The sequence below is a fragment of the Bicyclus anynana genome, chromosome 2, assembly GCF_947172395.1.
Source record: "Bicyclus anynana chromosome 2, ilBicAnyn1.1, whole genome shotgun sequence".
Lineage (NCBI taxonomy): Eukaryota > Metazoa > Arthropoda > Insecta > Lepidoptera > Nymphalidae > Bicyclus > Bicyclus anynana.
This window is the reverse complement of record NC_069084.1, coordinates 1,416,603-1,436,253: the sequence shown is the minus strand read 5'-3', so window position 1 is coordinate 1,436,253 and position 19,651 is coordinate 1,416,603. Positions and strand designations below refer to the sequence as shown.

The 19,651-nt window shown below is 35.9% G+C and overlaps 3 protein-coding genes across 3 annotated transcripts in view; 2 read left to right on the top strand and 1 right to left on the bottom strand.

Moving 5' to 3' along the window:
* The window catches only part of LOC112047351 (probable 39S ribosomal protein L24, mitochondrial), a 503,102-nt gene that overhangs the window by 150,142 nt on the left and 333,309 nt on the right, over positions 1-19,651 (top strand). The gene's annotated exons all lie outside the window — the stretch shown is intronic.
* The window catches only part of LOC112055612 (protein madd-4), a 352,294-nt gene that overhangs the window by 96,787 nt on the left and 235,856 nt on the right, over positions 1-19,651 (bottom strand). Inside the window, exon 4 of the mRNA XM_052886188.1 lies at positions 4,593-4,691. Within this exon, the coding sequence (XP_052742148.1) occupies positions 4,593-4,691 (99 nt within the window). The remainder of the gene's footprint in view (positions 1-4,592; positions 4,692-19,651) is intronic.
* Positions 5,541-9,889, top strand: LOC112052108 (cilia- and flagella-associated protein 298-A). The gene is made up of 4 exons (XM_024091042.2): positions 5,541-5,816; positions 6,549-6,719; positions 8,417-8,660; positions 9,429-9,889. The coding sequence occupies exons 1-4, from the start codon at positions 5,610-5,612 to the stop codon at positions 9,683-9,685; spliced, it is 879 nt and encodes a 292-aa protein (XP_023946810.2). The 5' UTR covers positions 5,541-5,609; the 3' UTR covers positions 9,686-9,889.

Here is a 19,651-nt window from a genome sequence, read left to right as displayed (position 1 = left end):
ATTTTTCTCAGTCTGTTCTTCTGTTTGTTCATTGATATTTGTTTTGTTACTTTTTATTCCAGAGAAGTCCATGGCTCCTATTAGATTTGTAAAAATTTGAATTCTACGAGGACGAAATCGCGATTGTCTAGTTTACAAAAAAAAAAAACAAAAGGTTGAACAATGGACATTCCTTGATTTAAATGATAATTATCGTGTTTTATGTCCTATCACTTTCCTAACCAAAGTTAAATGAGTTTATTTATATAGTGTTACTAGAGAGTTAGCTACTAATTTCCTTCCTGTTAGCATATCTAACGTTACAAAGTCTCAGTGCAAAGCCAGGGACCACAAACAAGAAGGTTTGTCTAATCTTTGCGAATCCGAGGCGTAATCTAGTGTTAGAGACAAAGTCTAGATCTTCACAGCGTAGAACACGAGCAATATCCCTCTGAGGTTGGCTGCATACCAAGAGATTAAAGCATAGCAAACTATTTTGGATATAAACGAAAAATTGTTATAATAGAAATTTTAGAACAATTTTAAATAGTTGATGTTTTAGCTACATGAAAGAACACTGTCTGAAAAACCCTAATATTTCTGTTATTCTTACAAAGCATGAATTAAAACAATACCAGGTTAGCACTGCCGTCAAAGTGACCAGCATAATACCATGAATATTATCAGTAGCATGAATTATGGCATCAGGTAATACGAGTATGATGTTAATTTTCGCGTTTTAGTTTAGTCGGTAACGTTTAATGTTTTGAAGTCGGTTTTTTTTATTAAATTTTTTAAAGGCCAATACTCTGTCCTTATAGGAGAGGGGATATGGAGCTTAACCCCACCGCACTGCTCCAATTCAGGTTGGCGAGCTTAACTTTAATTTAGTTCAGTTTCAGGGTTTCAGGGTACGTTATCTTCGATTTTATTTTATCAGAAACTTATATTATTAACAAAAATATTGTTGTCGTTGTGGGAAAAGTGACCAGCATCAATCTACACTAAAAACACTTCACTCCACACTTATTTATATTTTCTCGATACAGCAATATGATATTTCGATCACGCACCGTTTTTACATATCGCTGACCGGAATAACAATTATTTGCAAAGTTATCCTGGCTCGATAGATGTTACACGACAAGTAATGCTATTACCACATAATAGAGTTAATATTTGAATACGCGGGAGGCGAAATTTATGTAACGTTCAATTAATCTTGACAGAGGACGAGGATAACGTTTACTTTGAGACTATTATCTGGTGTTCAGTTATTTTATTATGGACCAGTTTTAGAACGAGCTCTTGATACATTTCTTAATGGCATTACGGGCATGTAATGCCATTAATGGCATAACGGGGAGGGGTGACCTAAATATGTTCTTGAATTTATTGACTACGAATTTAGAGGTACGCTGTTTTAGCCTACGCCATTTTATATTTGAAGTGCGATGTGTATTTTTCTTCTGCATTCATCGCATTCGCATTCACATTCAATTCGTATTCGTCGGTCGACAGTCACTTGGCTAAAAATTTGTTTGTAGAAAACTTTGAGGGTGTCTAACGAGCGGTTGCCACGACGATTTAGACGATTAAGGATCTGCAAACCTTGAATCCTGCTACGTTTCAAGGCCATCACGGTCCAAACTCTATCATTGACTACAGTTCTTACATATGGTTAGGCCATGAGCTGAAAAAATTTCAGCCATCATAAAACAATGTACGCTTGCCTACTTGTATCCTTAGGCTCTCGTCATGTATTAGGTGTGCACAATTAATTTCAACAGAGGTATTTGATTATAATCACGGAATTAATATCAGCTTTAACGTTTTCTAGTTCAAGTCCGATTATTTTTAATAAATAAACGCATACTAGCGGACGTTCGCGACTACCCCCGCCCTTAGTCATCCTCCGGCCCTGTCGCACAATTCGTTCGAAGTGGACGTCCACTAAATATAAACTACCTTTCTGCCAAATTTCGTCTAGGTATGTCAAGCGATTCTCGAGATTCATCTTCATCATCATCATTATCAACCCATATTCGGCTCTCTGCTGAACTCGAGTCTCCTCTCAGAATGAGAGATACGTATATATTAGATTAATAATATAAATAAAACCCCCACTTTTGAAGTAGGTTAAATAATTAAGGCACACTTATCAGTAATAAGGGCGTGAAACTATGAACAACGTATGAAAAGTAGATGACGAATAAAAATTTCACATGAATTTTCCTGTAGATTTTCTTGTCAATAAAATAAAGATGAAATTCAATGCTTTTCCCCAGTTTTTAAATAAAAGTGACTCGGCGGAGAGCGAGCGAAATGCACAAAATAATTGGATTACGTTTGATTCGAGAATTCCCTTTATGTCGTACAAAAGTTCCACGCTTTCCTTGTACCACTGAAAACATTTGTTTTCCATGACTTAAATTTTTAGCCTACAACGGAAAAGAGGAGTTTTGTATGTAAGTTTGACGTGTGTTTTTGTGTGTTATCCCCCTTAGTTGAGAAAACGGATAAAACGTAATTTCGACGCAGTTTTTTTAACCAGATGCTAAAAACGAAGATTCTCGATTCAATACGAATTTTGTTAACGCATAAACCTACAATTTATTACCTTGTTTTTCAAATATGTTTTTTATTTTATTTATTAACACTTCCAGGTGTAATTGATTTATGTGGGAATATAGAATTATAAATAATAGTTAAAATGGTTGTTTAATTTTGTTTTTAAGACATTTTAAAACATGGTTGAATGCCACCTCCAAATAAATAAGTGGATAACATATACGAGTAGGTATACTGTTTTTTTATTTTCGACTTTTTTATTTCTGGTAGTGTGCGTGTGTGTGTGTGTAACTGTACATACTAAAAAGTTAAATAAGATCTTTTAAAATACGACGTATATACACGAGTGTCACTTAATATACAGTAGTACTGTAAAATAACAGACGTGCGATCGGCTTTTGAAAGTTCTTGTAAAAACAGAGCACCTACCGAAGGCTTTACAGCGGCGGCAGGACGACAAATTGAAGGTGGCTCTTGCAGAATTTGCATATGCCGCTGTTGTTTCGAATCATGTCGTGTTTTGATGGCACAAGTTATAACATGTAGCGGGTACAAAGAATAAGCGGAACCGCACCGCGTCGTCGCCGGCGTATTTACGGATTAAGAACCTATAATGGCCAGACCTTCCTCATTAATTTAGTTAAATATGGTGTTTTGATCGCGGTTTCTTTGTGAGGTAGTATATTACAAGGGTTAAGCCACTGTGGAATCGCACCCCAGATTCTTAACTGTACAAATTTAAAAGGCAATTGGTTTATATTTTCAATAGTATGTCATCATGTTCCCAGTCGTCACTTCACTTTTTAGAAACCCACTGAAAAACACTATTAATGATCAAAATGAAAGGGTCTCTAAAGACAAAAAGGTCAGAGGTGTCTAGAAACGGAAACGTTCAAAAATATATAAAAACATAACTATCCTTCGAGAGTACGGTGAATAGATACGGAAATCGACCATATTGTTTAACACAAAGAAGTAGATGCCCCGCGGTTTCAGTGCTGTAGTTCCTGTTCCCGTCGAAACCGGGATCACATATAAAAATGTATCTCCATGAAGATATAGCCTTATAATGGTGAAATTTTAAAATCCAGTCGGTCAATTATTGATTTAAATCATAATATAAACAAAAAAAATTATATTTAGACAGTAACAGTTTAGAAAGATCTCAAAAAGTTCATCACTTGCGCCATACCCAACCCTTTGATAGCGTTCGTTTTGATTGTAAATTCCCGCCTGAGCTCTGTTTTTATTACGGCCTTGTTTAGAGACAATGATAATATGGAGACATATTGTTTGTCGGCTTCATTCAGTATGCGGCTTTTGTTTTGTCGGCATTGAGTGCCTCTATTATTTTAATAAGGGGTAAGATTTACAGGCATCAAGTTTTGTAGACGGCCATTTCAACGGCGGCGATAAACATTATTACATCTAAAGTTGTGTAAAGATTATGTTTAATGCTTGCTGAGTCTCTAAAACTTATTTTCATGAGAATTTCACAGGTAGATTAAATTAATGAGAAATACGGATTTTGATTCGTAACAAAAAAATGCCTATTTACTAATTCACGGGTGTTTTATAGTCATTATTATTGTTATAGAACAATAGCCTAGCCAGGCTGAATGTTTTTTAGCTCATAGAGTTCATATCATGGTGGTTTGCAAAAAGGTTTCAAGGGTCCAGACCCTCGACCATCCCAATATAAAGTAATTTAGAAATATTATCCTCAGTATATAAAAAATAATGACTAAGTTTCAGTCTTCATAAAGTAAGGTATGTCTAGCCACAGCAAGCTCTTAGTCCAACAGAGTTTAAACTTATTAGAGTTCAGTTTAGTATCACATGATGGAGCCCGAAGGCAGAAGCAGATAATATGGACGAAACGAAACTAATGGATTATTAGTTAACAAGCCAAACTAAAGACTCAAAGAGAGTCGTTGCGTCCATATTTCTGCCGAACCAAGAATGAATCTGAAACTATCGGGCATTACGAGCTTTCGCGTAAGTTGAGCCATTTATCTACGTTAGTATTAAACTGTACCCACCTTGCCATGGTGCGTGCTGTTGTCATGGTGCCCGTCGATCACTTCCGGGAACTCCGTCGATATGTCATGGCCGTGCCTGTGGGCGCAACCACCGGAAATCTGCAACAAATATTCATCATCATAATTTTTGGGTTTCATGACAATCTCATTCAGGGAACGTTACCACTATTCATATTTTTTGTTTCTTTAATTTTATTTAGGTACTTAATTATATTAATTAAGTGTTATATTAATTAAGTGTTATATTTTATTTTAACAATAGAACAACATACTTATATGCATGGATTTTAAAGGTAACCTGGGCCCGGGAATCGGCTTGCATAAACTTTTCGCCGCTGGTCCCTACACATCCTATACCTGTTCCTCAGTCAAGCCCTGCATCTCTGGCGGTAGAAATGTTCCATGATTCTTCAGTTCCTCTATCTCATAGCACATACGTTCCACCTTCAATCTTCCATTGAATATCGCCACAATATCCTTAACAACTTCGTCTACCGGATTGTTGATGTCACTTTCATATAAAAACTGGCTTTCGTCACCTCTTTTGACGTGTAGAACGTGTAGAAAACATAAAATAAAGTTTAGAACCGATTATATTAAAATCTCGTATCACGGTGCGTGGTGTTGCGCATTTTTTTTTGTATTTTTCGATAGTTATGAGAATACCTAAGTAAAATAATCTATATCCTCCTACTTCTATTTATTTATCGCTATTTTTGTATCTTTGTATGTAGCCTTAATAAATAGCAATGCATCAGGTCAGCAGTCTGGTCAACAAATATTTATAAAAAAATTAAACAACATATAAAGACTTTTATAAAAAGGTGATGTATTTTGTCTATGAAAGCACATAAAGACATCTTATGTCAAGTAACTTTCATGTTAGTTTAATCAATATTGACTGTCTCTATAGCAACGAAACATTGTGTTTGATCAATCTAACCTATAATCTTATTTACTGTGCAAAGCTTTGATTTAGTAAGAGTTAATACAAAGAAAACTAATCGCTGAAGTAAAATGGTGATTCTACACGTCAAAAGAGGTGACGAAAGCCAGTTTTTATATGAAAGTGACATCAACAATCCGGTAGACGAAGTTGTTAAGGATATTGTGGCGATATTCAATGGAAGATTGAAGGTGGAACGTATGTGCTATGAGATAGAGGAACTGAAGAATCATGGAACATTTCTACCGCCAGAGATGCAGGGCTTGACTGAGGAACAGGTAAAGGATGTGTAGGGACCAGCGGCGAAAAGTTCATGCAAGCCGATTCCCGTGGGTTACCTTTAAAATCCATGCATATATGTTGTTGTACTGTTTCTCATATACCTACAAATACATCTGTATGTACACATATATTCGAAATCGGAGTTGAGTTGAGTACCACGCTGAATGAATTTCCTTTACTTTGGGACGGCTTACCTTCGTCTAAATTCCATCCTTCGCCATTGATTTAGATTTTTTATATCACTAGCTGCCTCATTGGTGGGTAGTTAAAACTTACTTGGCTTTGAAACACGAGGTCGTGGGTTATGAAATGCTAAACTTTTCTTTCTGCTTGGAAATTTTCATTAAAATTTCTCAAAATTGAGATTATATGTAACAAATGTTATCCGGTGCCTACTGGTGGATATCATACAGTAGGTAGATTTGATGTTTATTTTAATGTAAATAGTGAATAGGCCAGCTGGTGTACCATCAGCATAGCATGAAGCATAATCATCGTTACAAATCAACCAATACTCTCTAAGCCCACTAATCCACATTGGAAAATAGCGAAGCGAGGTACGAGTAGAACTAAGCTTTATATATCCAATTTCCTATAAAAAAGGGAAATCAGCTGGCCTATTCACTAATTTAGTCTTTATTAATAACGTATTAAAATAAACATACAAACACATAAACGAGCCGTTAAAATGGACTCATAACGACGATTTCATACTTTTGTTTCATTAGATAAGTGAACTAAAACTGGAAGATCCTTGGGCCAAGCGCTGTGCTCCCGCCAATTACGTCGTGACCAAGGATGACATGGGGCGACGCTGTGGCTTGGCTCCACCACCCAACCTTCAAGCAGTATTGACTAAAGCCGCTGAAACTGCTAAGGAGTACATCAGCAAGAAACATGTAAGATAAATTTCAATCTTAAGTGTCAACTAACTGATTCAATATTTTTTTGATAATCTATTTTTTTTTATTCCAGTATCTATACTAATATTATAAAGCTGAAGAGTTTGTTTTGAAAAATTCTTTCAGTGTTAGATAGCCCATTTATCGAGGAAGGCTATAGATATATTATCCCCATTTTCTTAGGGGAACGTGAACCACGCGGGTGAAACTGCGCGGTGTTAGCTAGTGTATCAATATAACAAAACAACAATATTATTTCTATGCCTACGACATAATTTACGTATCCCGAGGAATGAATAGGAATAGGAATTTTCCTGCGATAAAAACATGCGATTTTCATACAAAGCGTTTGGAAATTTTCATAACGATTGACATTTGATCACAAGAAACCAGCAATTTTTGCATTTACTATTTTTCGTATATACCTATTAAATACATTTTCTTTTGAATGAAAATTGATAAACTTAGTTAAAAAAAATATGAAATGCTTTGAGCATAATGCATACTAATCTATTAATATGAAGGTTTTGATTTAAAACATCGCACTAAGAAATATAGAGTTAAAATTCGAGATAAGATTAAGATGGAATTCTGTCAGATATTCAGCAAGTTCTGAAAACTTTAAAAGAATTGCGCAGTCTAGTCTGACTGAATCGTGCGAAACGGAACTTGGCAAGATTTACAACAATGCAGGTCCCTCGAAAATTAATGAAATTGAATTTTTTTTCACTATACAAAATATTACTTACACGTTTTTTATTCTAACAAGACGTCCACTGCTGTAGGCCTAAAATACGCACCACAACATCTCTAAACTAGGGAAGGACAAATTTTGACCAATAGCGGAGGAGTTGTCCTAGTCCCAGCTCTTTCGTTCAAACGCAATTAAAGAGAGAGCGGTATTTTCAGCAGATACGTTGTTTAAGCATACTTGGCGAACATACGAGTTGTTGTAAACACCACGGTCTCGAGCCGCCAGCATCCAGCCCCTGTAATCTGGGCTCGTAGCCATGTGGCACGTAGATTCTACAACCCCTTTTCTACAATCGCATATCGCTTCGAAAGTTAAATATTGTATAGGTTAATGATTTTAAACTTATTTCGTGGTTGTTCATTATGAATGTTATTTAAACGGGTACATACCACGATAAAAAGACGAGATTTTTAATGTCGATATTTCGACCCACTCGCTCGCTACTTTGAAACCATCTGATGGTTTCAAACTAGCCAGCGAGTGGAACCCGGTGGTAGAATTGTGCAAACCAGGAGGGCGCCGCGATACGCATAATAACAAAAGCGATGTTGTGAGTGTGGGTTGCCTAAACAGCCAAAAACGAGGTTGTTGGAAAAAGAAAAAGAACGAGAAAGAGCTGACTTCACTTCTCATCTCACAACTTCAGTCCCGTCGTGATCACGATCCATGCAACTGGGTCGAAATATCGACATTAAAAATCTCGTCTTTTTATCGTGGTATGTACCCGTTTAAATAACATTCATAATTGTATGGGTTGACATTCAATATTGATCGGATCTGTATTCCCATATTATTTTTTAGTTTTTGAAGCGTTAGCGTTTATTAAAAGGGAACCGACGTGCCATATTCGTCATTAGTCCAGCAAGTGGGACCAACACTACGCTTTTAAATAGTATTTATAATAACTAAGTTAACCTTTCGATTTCAAATATACTTTCAGGTTAATCTACAGAAATGTTTCACTCAGAAAGACGTAGCCATGGCACTTGACGAGCTAAGAGGAGCCACCAAGATCGTGTTCCCAGCCGGCCTGCCGCCCCACGACCCCGTGCGAATGGAACTGGACAATGTGGAGGATCTGACCGGCACGCAGGCTTCTAAGGAGGTCATCGACCCTTCGAGAGCTTGTCTGTGGGCTTGTGGGAAGCAACTGTTGAATGGGAATAGATTGAGTGACCATGTTGGTGAGTTTTTGAACTTTTGAGTTTTGGATTTATTTTCGAGTTAAAGAATATTTTCCGAGATCATCATGTGAACCCAGGAAAATGTCATAATCGTGATTTGACAGGAAATCCTCTACGTTCGTTTCAATTCAAAACCGGAGCATTCTCAGGAAATGTTGAAGTCTGACAGTGCAATTGTGCGTTGTACATTGTGAAGGGTTTTAGTCCGATCTGGTTGACGTTGTCGCTTGGAATCGTTATTTTCCACGGATAATCCTACTTATATTAAAAACGCGAAAGTTTGTATGGATGTTTGGATGGATGTTTGTTTGGATGTGTGTTACTCTTTACCGCCGCTACTATTAGAGCGATTTGGCTAAAATATGGAATGGAAATAGATTTTACTCTGGATTCACACATAGGTTACTTTTTATATCGGAAAATTCCATGGTTTCCCATTTCCATTTTCCATTTACGAAAACTGATTATTTTGATGATATGAATGTTTGTTACTCTTTCACGCCTCGACTACTGAATTGAATTAGCTACAATTTGGTATTGATATATTATAGCATGGATTAACACATAGGCTACTTTTTATCCCGGAAAAAATCATGGTTCCCCAGGGATTTGTAAAAAACTAAACTCAACGCGGATGAAGTCGCAGGCGTTCGCTACTAGCAAAATAATTTAATTTTTCACTATTCATAATAAGTTTCTGCAAAGTAACACCTACTTCTATTCAATAATTTTTACAAATAAGTTAATTTAGCTATGAACACTTTTCAGGTAAGATCAACAAGTCCAAAGTGACAGTGAAACTCTGTTCCTCCTCCGAGGGTGCTCCTGGAAGGGAGCCGATCATGACAGAAGACGACAGGAAGCAGCTCATGCTGCAAGCCTACAGAAAGCAAGAGGAGTGGAAGAAGCTGGAGCAGGACGATGACGACAGCTATCTGGACTCCAAATGGGCAGATGGGCAGACTATGAAGAGACAGTTCCATGGTCTGAATAATATATCGTGGAAACCTGTTATGAAGCAATAGAATTATTTTATTTGTTATGTTTTCCAAGCAGATTTGTTTTTTTATGTCTCAATTATTGCACGCTCTATACTCTATAGCATATAGGTATATTTCGGTCGAGTGGAATTTCATATAATATGAGGTGTCCTTAGATTTATTTTTTTAATTAAAGTGGTATTTTCGAAATTTCGTATCACTTTATATGCAATTGGGTTTCAATAATAAATAATGTAATATTAAAATGTCTTTAAATATTAATGATAGATATGTTTTTAAGGCTTTTTTCATACACGTACTTCTCATGGTGTTCACAAGGATTTTGAGTAGAGTATGCAGTATGCACTATATGTACAAGTTGTATAAAATAGAAAATCATCAATCAAGGTTCGTAATGAGTCCAGTAAGGTAGGCAATGCATTTTTTGCATCTATGAAGTGCCACTGCGTACTCGTATATTATTTAAATCGTTTATTGATTAAGAACTGATATTTATTTTAAATTGTTAGTTGTCGTCAGATAGAAGAGCAATATCGTGTCATTGATTTGTTTGAAATCAGGAATAACACAGTCACGTAAAACCTACCACGATTCTTCCTACTTAAATACAAGTTTAATGCTTTAAAATATTATAATTGTATGCAGGTTTCTGGGTAATTCGATTGTGGATTGAAATTAAAAAATGTGGGAAATGAGAACGTTTAAAAAAATATATATTTTATTTCTTGTGATAATCCGGGTAGTCTTCATAATTAATAAACACCTCATTTTATGGATTTAAAACATACAAGTATTCACTTCATTGAACCGGAAAACAATAAGTTGATAATTAATTGACGAGTTACTTCCGCTCACCGGACGGATTTTGTGTATGAATTAATATGTGTCGTTAATTTAATAATTCACTATCGTCATCCCACTATCATGTATAGCCCACTGTAGGGCAAAGGCTTCCCCTTTCCTGAAAAGAAAAATATGGAGTTTTCACCACGTTACTGTAGTGAATATCTCCATTACTTCATAACTAAGATTTTTTTTGACTAGCGGACACCCGCGACTTCATCCGCGTGGAATTCAGTTTTTCACAAATCCCGCAGGAACTATGGATTTTTCCGGGATCAAAGGATCATCCCACTATTATGTATAGCCCACTGTATGGCAAAGGCTTCCCTTTTCCTGAAAAGAAAAATATGGAGTTTTCACCACGTTACTGTAGTGAATATCTCCATTATTTCATAACTAAGATTTTTTTTGACTAGCGGACACCCGCGACTTCATCCGCGTGGAATTCAGTTTTTTAACAAATCCCGCAGGAACTATGGATTTTTCTGGGATCAAAGGCAGCCTATGTGTTAATCCACAGTAAAATCTATTTACATTCCAAATTTCAGCCAAATCGCTTCAGTAGCCGCAGCGTAAAAGAGGAACAAACATACTTACACGCTTACACACTTACACACAAAGTTTCGCCTTTATAATATTAGCGTGATAATAACCTTTTTATAACCGACCATGATGAAGCCAAGATAAAGGGTTTATTTTATAGTTTGGCAAGTTGATGACACTGCCATGATATGCGGGCGACGGGGGGAAAGACTGCGTGGGTGTCAAATCGTGCGGGGAAGTGAGATGCATCAGTCGTGGATTTTTATTCATCGCTACACGCCCCCCGGCACTCACGGAGCATCGGGTGTGTTACGAACGAAGTTGCCAAGCTATAGCAGTATAATGGCTTGGGTATCATATGCTACATTACTAAGTGAAAAAAAGTCTATATCAGATTTAATTGAGTTTATTAGGATTTATTCAAATATAAACACTCCAAATGTAGTTTTCGTCATTGTCCACTAAATGAGTCTGATATGTTATTTTAAAACACAACATAATTAAACAATTGAACGTAAAACAATCTTGTTTTCATTCGCGTAACTCATTTACCGAGCAAAATACAGAGTTAACCTCATTTTCAATATAAATAATATTTTCATAAGCCTCCCCACGTTTTACATTGTCACTGGAATAAAGAACTACAGATTCTAGATGTGGTGTATAATACAAGGGACCCTATGTAATTACTGAGAACTATTTCGTACTTGGGTATTTTGTTATTATATTTAATAGAGAGGATTCGAAGAGAGAATTAATCCGAAGCATGAACCTTTCATGCTGTTGAGTACCTCCAAAAAGTATGAACCCTCAATATTGGACGTTATATTTATGACAACAATGTTTATGACAACTTCAGAAATACTTAACCAGTGTGTCAGATAAGGCGATAAAGTGACAATTTCAAAAATCCGACTGACTTGAGAGTAGTCTAAGTGTTACATTGTCCACACTAATATTATATTTGCAGTCTGTCGGTAAAATGAAAATAAGTCTGCCTGTATATGCTAAACTAAACTAACTAAACCTAATTTTGGTGCAGTGATAAATGATGCAGCAGAAAAGCTACTTTTTATCCCGGAAAATTCCATGACAGAAATTCATGCAATCGGAGTCGCGGGCGCCCGCTAGTTGCAAAATGACGCATACATGTGTTTCCGGTCTCAAATCATTATTATTTTGTAATAAATTATCCCAAAACAACAAAAAAAATGTTTTTCGGCATGCCGAATTAATAAAAAATGTCTAGAGTCCCACCGCTGAAAGCGGAAAATGAATATGTAGCAATCTATTCTTGCTATCATCTACTACTACTACCAATAAAAATAATACTGTTTGGTGTCTCTTCCAGTCGTTTACAATATCAACGTCTATTCATTCGACGGTTTCATAATTACGATCCTCATTAGCGGCGGGATATATCCAGACACATCCGGGTGTAACCAGTTGCGGTTGATTACAGGTATTACACGTATTACAGGTATTACACGTAGGTATTACAGCTGTAATCCTGTGATGAATGCAGTGCGAGGCGCGTGTAATACCCGACACGACGTGTACGTAATAATGCGGTTCGGAAGCTGGAGTACTTTAGCTAAGGAGATCTTTTATTAACATTTTAAATTTAAATATTTATCATAAACGGTTTTAGAATTTGAGGTTCTACCTATATGACTAGAAGGAGGGTAGGTTTTTGTTTTTAAGAGATTAATATCATCAAGCACAAAAATTTATTTGCGACAGAACTATATGTCGCAGACCGAGCTGTACAATCGATATGATCTCTAAAAAAGTAAAGCTCAATATCTGTTAAACAACAGGAATCGAACCTACAACCTTATGATCATTAGCCATATAGATTAACCACTGGACCACCGAGAAAACAATATTGTTCAAAACAATTTGTTCCATCGGCAATCGAGTAATTACTAGAACAACTAAGGTATTATACACAATTGATGAATTTATTGTGTAGAGATTATTTAAACTTTTCAGTTCATTACCGCCTCTTCTCAGAAGAACCTGCCTTCTAAACTGATGGTAGAATATCTATGAATAGTCAAACTGAACGTTTCAAAATTATTTGTAAACTAAGTCAAGAGGACGCTGTATACAGATTTCAGACTAGCGTTTTAAATGAGTATGAGCTCGTTTTTGGAAGCGCATGTAGCCGCGTATCGGTGCGCTTTTTGGCCAACGCTCAACTCGTACGAGTGTTGACGCACTTCTATGCTCGTATAAGCGCGAGAGACACCTCCCAGAATACTGACACGACACCACCGGTTCAAGCAAACACGCCTAAATATGCCTGTGTACGCGAGTGTAAGTTTGTACGCTGAAAAAAACCGTATACGCGCAAAAAATACGCTAGTCTGAAATCACCCTTACACAGTTTTCTCATTTTATAAATTACACTCCCGTTACATAAGGCATAAAGTAATGCATAAACAAAGCTACATTAACATTTGCCCGCAAATTTCTTACTGCATATGTGGACGGCACTGGGAAATACCAGCGCAGCATTTTCTTCCGCAAAATAATTATATTTATACGCTGAACTATTCGTAAACCCATATTTCCACTCTCTTTGCTTTTCTATGAGAAGCGGCGAGTTAAATTTTGAACTCGCGGTTAATTTTGCTGCTGCTACTCTTTACGATTTGGGTTTTAATTAAAATAACGAAAATAATTTTCACATTGCTTGTTATGATTGTTTAATAATATTTTATTTATTTTCGTTAGGAACAATGTGGATTGTTTGCAAACCCGTGTCCTAATCTTTTTTTTATTTTTTTTTTTTATTCTTTACAAGTTAGCCCTTGACTACAATCTCACCTGATGATAAGTGATGATACAGTCTAAGATGGAAGCGGGCTAACTTGTTAGGAGGAGGATGAAAATCCACACTCCTTTCGGTTTCTACACCACAACGCTAAATCGCTTGGCGGTACGTCTTTGTCGGTAGGGTGGTAACTAGCCATGGTCGAAGCCTCCATCTATTCTTTCTATACTAATATTATAAAGCTGAAGAGTTTGTTTGTTTGTTTGATTGAACGCGCTAATCTCAGGAACTACCAGTCTGATTTTAAAAACTCTTTCAGTGTTAGATAGCCCATTTATCGAGGAAGGCTATAGGCTATATATTATCCCCGTATTCTTACGGGAACGGGAACCACGCGAATGAAATCGCGCGGCGTCAGCTAGTATTTCTATATTGGGATAAGTATGCTTTTTGTGAGTCGCCGATAATTTAATATTTTCTTTATTTGTTAGTATGATGTAGTTAGTGTTCTGGTAGTAAAGCTTTTTGTTGCTAAGCTCGTTCAGGCAAACACTGACTGTCTTGCCGTCTTTAAAATGAGCCAAGAATCATTTTTTTTAATATGACCAACATTCCCATTCTTCCTCCAACTAGTCGGGAAAGACTGTGCTAGGAGTGGGTACGACAATAGACCAACGGGGCGGGGCTCGAACCACCACCACTCGATGGTGAGTCTGACCGCTCTAACCGGTCTATTAAGCTATTGTTGCATTTGCAACCTGTATTATGGTCTAAAAGTGATGGTGGCCGGTGTAATTACAGACAATTGAGGCTTATACTTATGCCTTAGGATAGGACTGATGGACACAGGACAGCACTGTAAAGTACTCGTTTCTTGTACGCCCTGCGTTTTCCATTTACATTTATTACATTGGGTCATATTCATATTCATAAAAATAAAATATATCTTATGACAAATTATTATTGCACACTTATAATATATGTACAGTTATGACTACAGAGCCGTGATAGCCCAGTGGATATGACCTCTGCCTCCGATTTCGGAGGGTGTGGGTTCGAATCCGGTCCGGGGCATGCACCTCCAATTTTTCATTTGTGTGCATTTTAAGAAATTAAATATCACATGTCTCAATCGGTGAAGGAAAACATCGTGAGGAAACCTGCATACCAGAGAATTATCTTAAGCGTGTGTGAAATCTGCCAATCCGCATTGGGCTAGCGTGGTGGTTTATTGGCCTTACCCCTCTCATTCTGAGAGGAGACTCGAGCTCAGCAGTGAGCCGAATATGGGTTGATAACGTGACTACAGAATAATTGTAGACTTCGGGGCGCTTTTTCATTTAGGTTCTACGACAAAAAGTTACTAAACCAAAGTTGTAGAGAATTAAATTTACAATAAAAAGTAGTATATGAGATATATCGTAAAAACCATTTCAACCCCTATTTTAAAGATGGTGGCCCTGGGATAAGGTTGGCGACTCCACAAACTTTTCAATGGACTACATTCATTTGATCTTTTTATTATTACTATTTTTATTTTTATGCATTATAGCAGACATTGGAAAAGTTCCTTTAGTACTTAAAAATATTACATTAGAAATTCCAGGTCATGAAAATTATTCTGTATCTGTTACATACCTAATATTGTTTGGGATTCTGCATCTAGGACATAATATACGTATTATATCTTAAGACTCTATATACATGCGGTACATTTTAGTGCAGAAATGTGTACTGAAAAACGGTTTTTTTAATTAATTCTGCGATCCTTATTTGGGAGTAGTCCATGTAACTAGCTTATGTAATAAAGATGCTTGGATGCCATTGGATTAGCTTTTACTTCACACACAAGAAGTAAACCTAAAAGAAATTTTAAAAATGTTAACTTAAAATGATTGTATGATGTTTTCAAAAGAGCAACTGTTGAGTTTCTCCGACTCTTCTCAGCAGAACTTGCCTTCCGAACTTAGAGGCAATACAAATAGTCAAACTTGACGTTTCAAAAGTTAAAACAGATTGATAATAATCTGAATATATAAAAGCGAGGTCACTCAACACAAAATCTCGAAAATGTAGAAAGAAGAAATTTAGCAGGGAGGTATTTTATACTTAGTAGACTTCCGCTTAAATTTTTCGACAGGGCCGGATTAAAGAGGTCTATGGGCAGACGAAGTCGCGGGTATCTGCAAGTAATAATTTTAAAACAAAGTCCTCAAATCGGTTTATTTGTCTGTCTATCTGTTCGCGTTAAGCGAAGCCGATATTATGTATAAATTAAACAAAAGTAACATGTAAATTTTGAACACAAACACAAATTTTTAATCATTAGAAGGCACAGAAGCTAAAAGAAATCCCGGCAATTTCTTTTAAAACATGAAAGGCTCTTTGTTCATAATAAAAACTTGTAAAATAAGTTTGCAGCGTTAACTAAAAAGGCTAGTTTTACCCAAATAAGAGCCCTGAAAGCGGCGACTTGTCAAGTTTTTAAGTTTTGCAGGCGCAGAAACTTTAAGTGGACCACAAAGGAAATTATACGTTTTATGTTTTTTTCGAACTTCATTACTTGGTACGTGTTTTAAGACTTAAACTACTTTTAATTATATGTATTACTAGCGGACGCCCCCGACTTCGCGTGGAATTTAGTTTTTCACTAATCAATCGGGAACCATGGATTTTTCCGAGATAAAAGTAGTCTATGTGTTAATCCAGGCTATAATATATCTTAATACCAAATTTCAGCTAATTCGGTTCAGTAGTTGAGGCGTGAAAGAGTAACAGACATTCATATCATCAAAATCACCAGTTTTCGCAAATCTCGGGAAACCATGGATTTTGTCGGAATAAAAAGTAGCCTATGTGTTAATCCATAGTAAAATCTATTTCTATTCCAAATTTCAACTAAATCGCTTCAGTAGTAGCGGCGTTATTGAGTAACAAACATTCAAACATCTAAACATACATCCAAACATCCTGCGACTTTGCCTGAGTCATATTGGTTGACAATCAAAGCAGTGTCTTCGGTTCATATAATACTAAAGGTAAAAATCTCTTTCCATTTTCCGTTTTAAAAATGTGAAACTACTCCTAATAACGACGAACTCTTTGCATTAATATTATTATTTGCATTAATATTACTGCTTATTAATTTTAAGCATACTTCACGAACAAGCTTTATTTCTTTCATATTTCAAATAAATTTAAAAAAAAATAACAAATACCATGAAGACATAAATATATTTCCCATGCCTTATTCCACATACGTTTTTCTTTGTCTACAAAAACATAAATCATTTATGACAAATTGTTTATATCATTTCATAATCAATCTCTATATAGACAAATGTGGAAAAAACATCTACACTCCTTGGAAAAAACACCAGAAAGCTTTTATATTCGTACAGTGTTATGATATTTGAAACATTTTACTGTTTTAAGCATATTAAAGATAAAATCCACCCTGTTGACATCATGAACACAGATGGATTACCAACAAAAAATATGTCAATAATTCAATGTTTATATTTACTTATATACTCCCATTATAAGGAGGGATTCATAGCCCTATAATGGGGCGTTAAAACAGATAATCCTACTAATATTTAAACGCAAAAGTTTGTATTAATGTATGTTTGTTTGAATATTTGTAACTTTTTAACGCCGCTATTACTGAAGCGACTTGGCTTAAATTTGGAATCAAAAATTTTACTTTGTATTAACACTTACTAAATTTTAATTCTGAAAAAATCCATGGATTCCCGAGATTTGCGAAAACCTGATGATTTTGACGGTATGAATGGTTGTTACTCTTTCACGCCTCGGCTACTAAACCGAATCACCTGAAATTTGAAGTATAGATAGATTACAGTCAGGAGTCACACTTAGGCTACTTTTATCACGAAAAAATCCATGATTCCCGAGGTATTTGTGGAGAACTGAATTTCACGCGGACGAAGTCGCAGGCGTCCGCTAGTGATGATATACAGTCATTGGGCCCAGGGACAAACTATTTATTCATGACCCTACCGGAAAACACTCCCTACCATATTACGCTAGTCTTGCCATGAATGTCACATACTCATAATTTTAAATATTTTGAGTAAAAAAACAAACGAACCACGTTTTTTTTAGGTTCTTTAGGTTAATCTTTGTTGTATCTTTACGTCATTACAGAATATTTTATCTCATACTCAATTAAAAGTAATATTGAGTGTCCAAATCTTCCAATAAAGTCTATTTCAACATTTATGAAGACTAAATAAAATTCTGTCTACAAATTTAGAAAAAATCCCAGTGCATACTTAGACAAAGCATCGAATCCACATTCTCCTTCTTTCTTTAATTGCACTTATCTATACTAATATTATAAAGCTGAAGAGTTTGTTTGTTTGTTTGTTTGTTTGTTTGATTGAACACGCTAATCTCAGGAACTACTGGACCGATTTGAAAAATTCTTTCAGTGTTAGATAGCCCATTTTCTATACTAATATTATAAAGCTGAAGAGTTTGTTTGTTTGTTTAATTGAATGCGCGCGTTAGATAGCCCATTTATCGAGAAAGGCTATAGGCTATATTATATCCCCGTATTCCTACGGGAACGGTAACCATGCGGGTAAAACCGCGCGACACCAGCTAGTTGTTTACTAAAGTTCTTATCCTAATATAATATACGATGCAATGCACTAATACTCAGTCATAAAAATTAAAAAAGTAACAGTTCAAACAATAGCAGTAAGTTCCAAAATGTCCCGTATTCAGCGTTTCGTTATATAAACAGAGCATCGCCGAAAATCGTTCCCGTACCGTACTCAAACCACATTCGCTGTTTACGTGGTCTGTTAATAATTCTGTGAATTTGTTTAAAGGTAATTGTTTATTAATGAAACGTAATACATTTGTACAAGATCCCTTAACTGGGTGTTTTTTTTAATTAAATAAAAAAAATACGCAGTAGGCTTCTTGATGAGACCCCAGCGGCGTCACCGAAGGTATTGCACAGAATTATCGCCTGGACGGGCCCTAAGGCTGAAGAAGATACCCACGTGACTTGATGAAACCCGCATCCGGATGACGTTCGAGGGGTCTGGATAAAATACACTTAATTTGGAGTAATATAGACTAAACTATCACTTACTTTTTATTACGAAATTTCTACAGAAACGGGGTCTACATAGAACATACCACAGCTTACAAGACAAAAATAAATTAATAATTTAAAACATTTTTACTTCAACCCGCATTACAGACATTCAGTTTTAATCAAAATTTTCAGTATAAATACTGTACAGTTAAAACTGAGGGATGTACTACATACGTACGATTGAACTGAACGATTGTACTGTTCAGCTACGAGTATAACTGCACGTTCGTAGCACGGGTAACTCGCGCTACAGATTCGGTTTTAACTGCGTAATTTTAACTGTACAGTTTTATCTAAGCAAAGTTTCAATCAATATCATAAGAAAAACTGTACATTTAAAATTAAAAACAAAACACCACAGACGTACAAGTACGGTTTATCTAAATTATATAGTTAGGCTGTTCAGATAAAACTACACACAAGTTAACCAAACTAGGTATAAAAGCATTACGTGAAGTTTATTAGGTAAGTCAACTGGCATTAAAAAAAATTAAACCCTGTATATACCTTTTCATATCCATCTATATATAATATTATAAACGCGAAAGTTTGTATGGATGTTTGGATGTGTGTTTGGATATTTGGATGTTTGGAACTCTTAATCGCCGCTACTACGGAAGCGATTTGGCTGAAATTTGGAATAGAAATAGATTTTACTCTGGATTAACACATAGGCTATTTTTTA

Coding starts and splice junctions, on each gene's coding strand:
- LOC112052108 (XM_024091042.2), top strand. CDS start 5,610: ATGGTGATTCTACACGTCAAAAGAGGTGACGAAAGCCAGTTTTTATAT. Junction 5,817..6,548: donor AGGGCTTGACTGAGGAACAG/GTAAAGGATGTG, acceptor TTGTTTCATTAG/ATAAGTGAACTAAAACTGGA. Junction 6,720..8,416: donor AGTACATCAGCAAGAAACAT/GTAAGATAAATT, acceptor ATATACTTTCAG/GTTAATCTACAGAAATGTTT.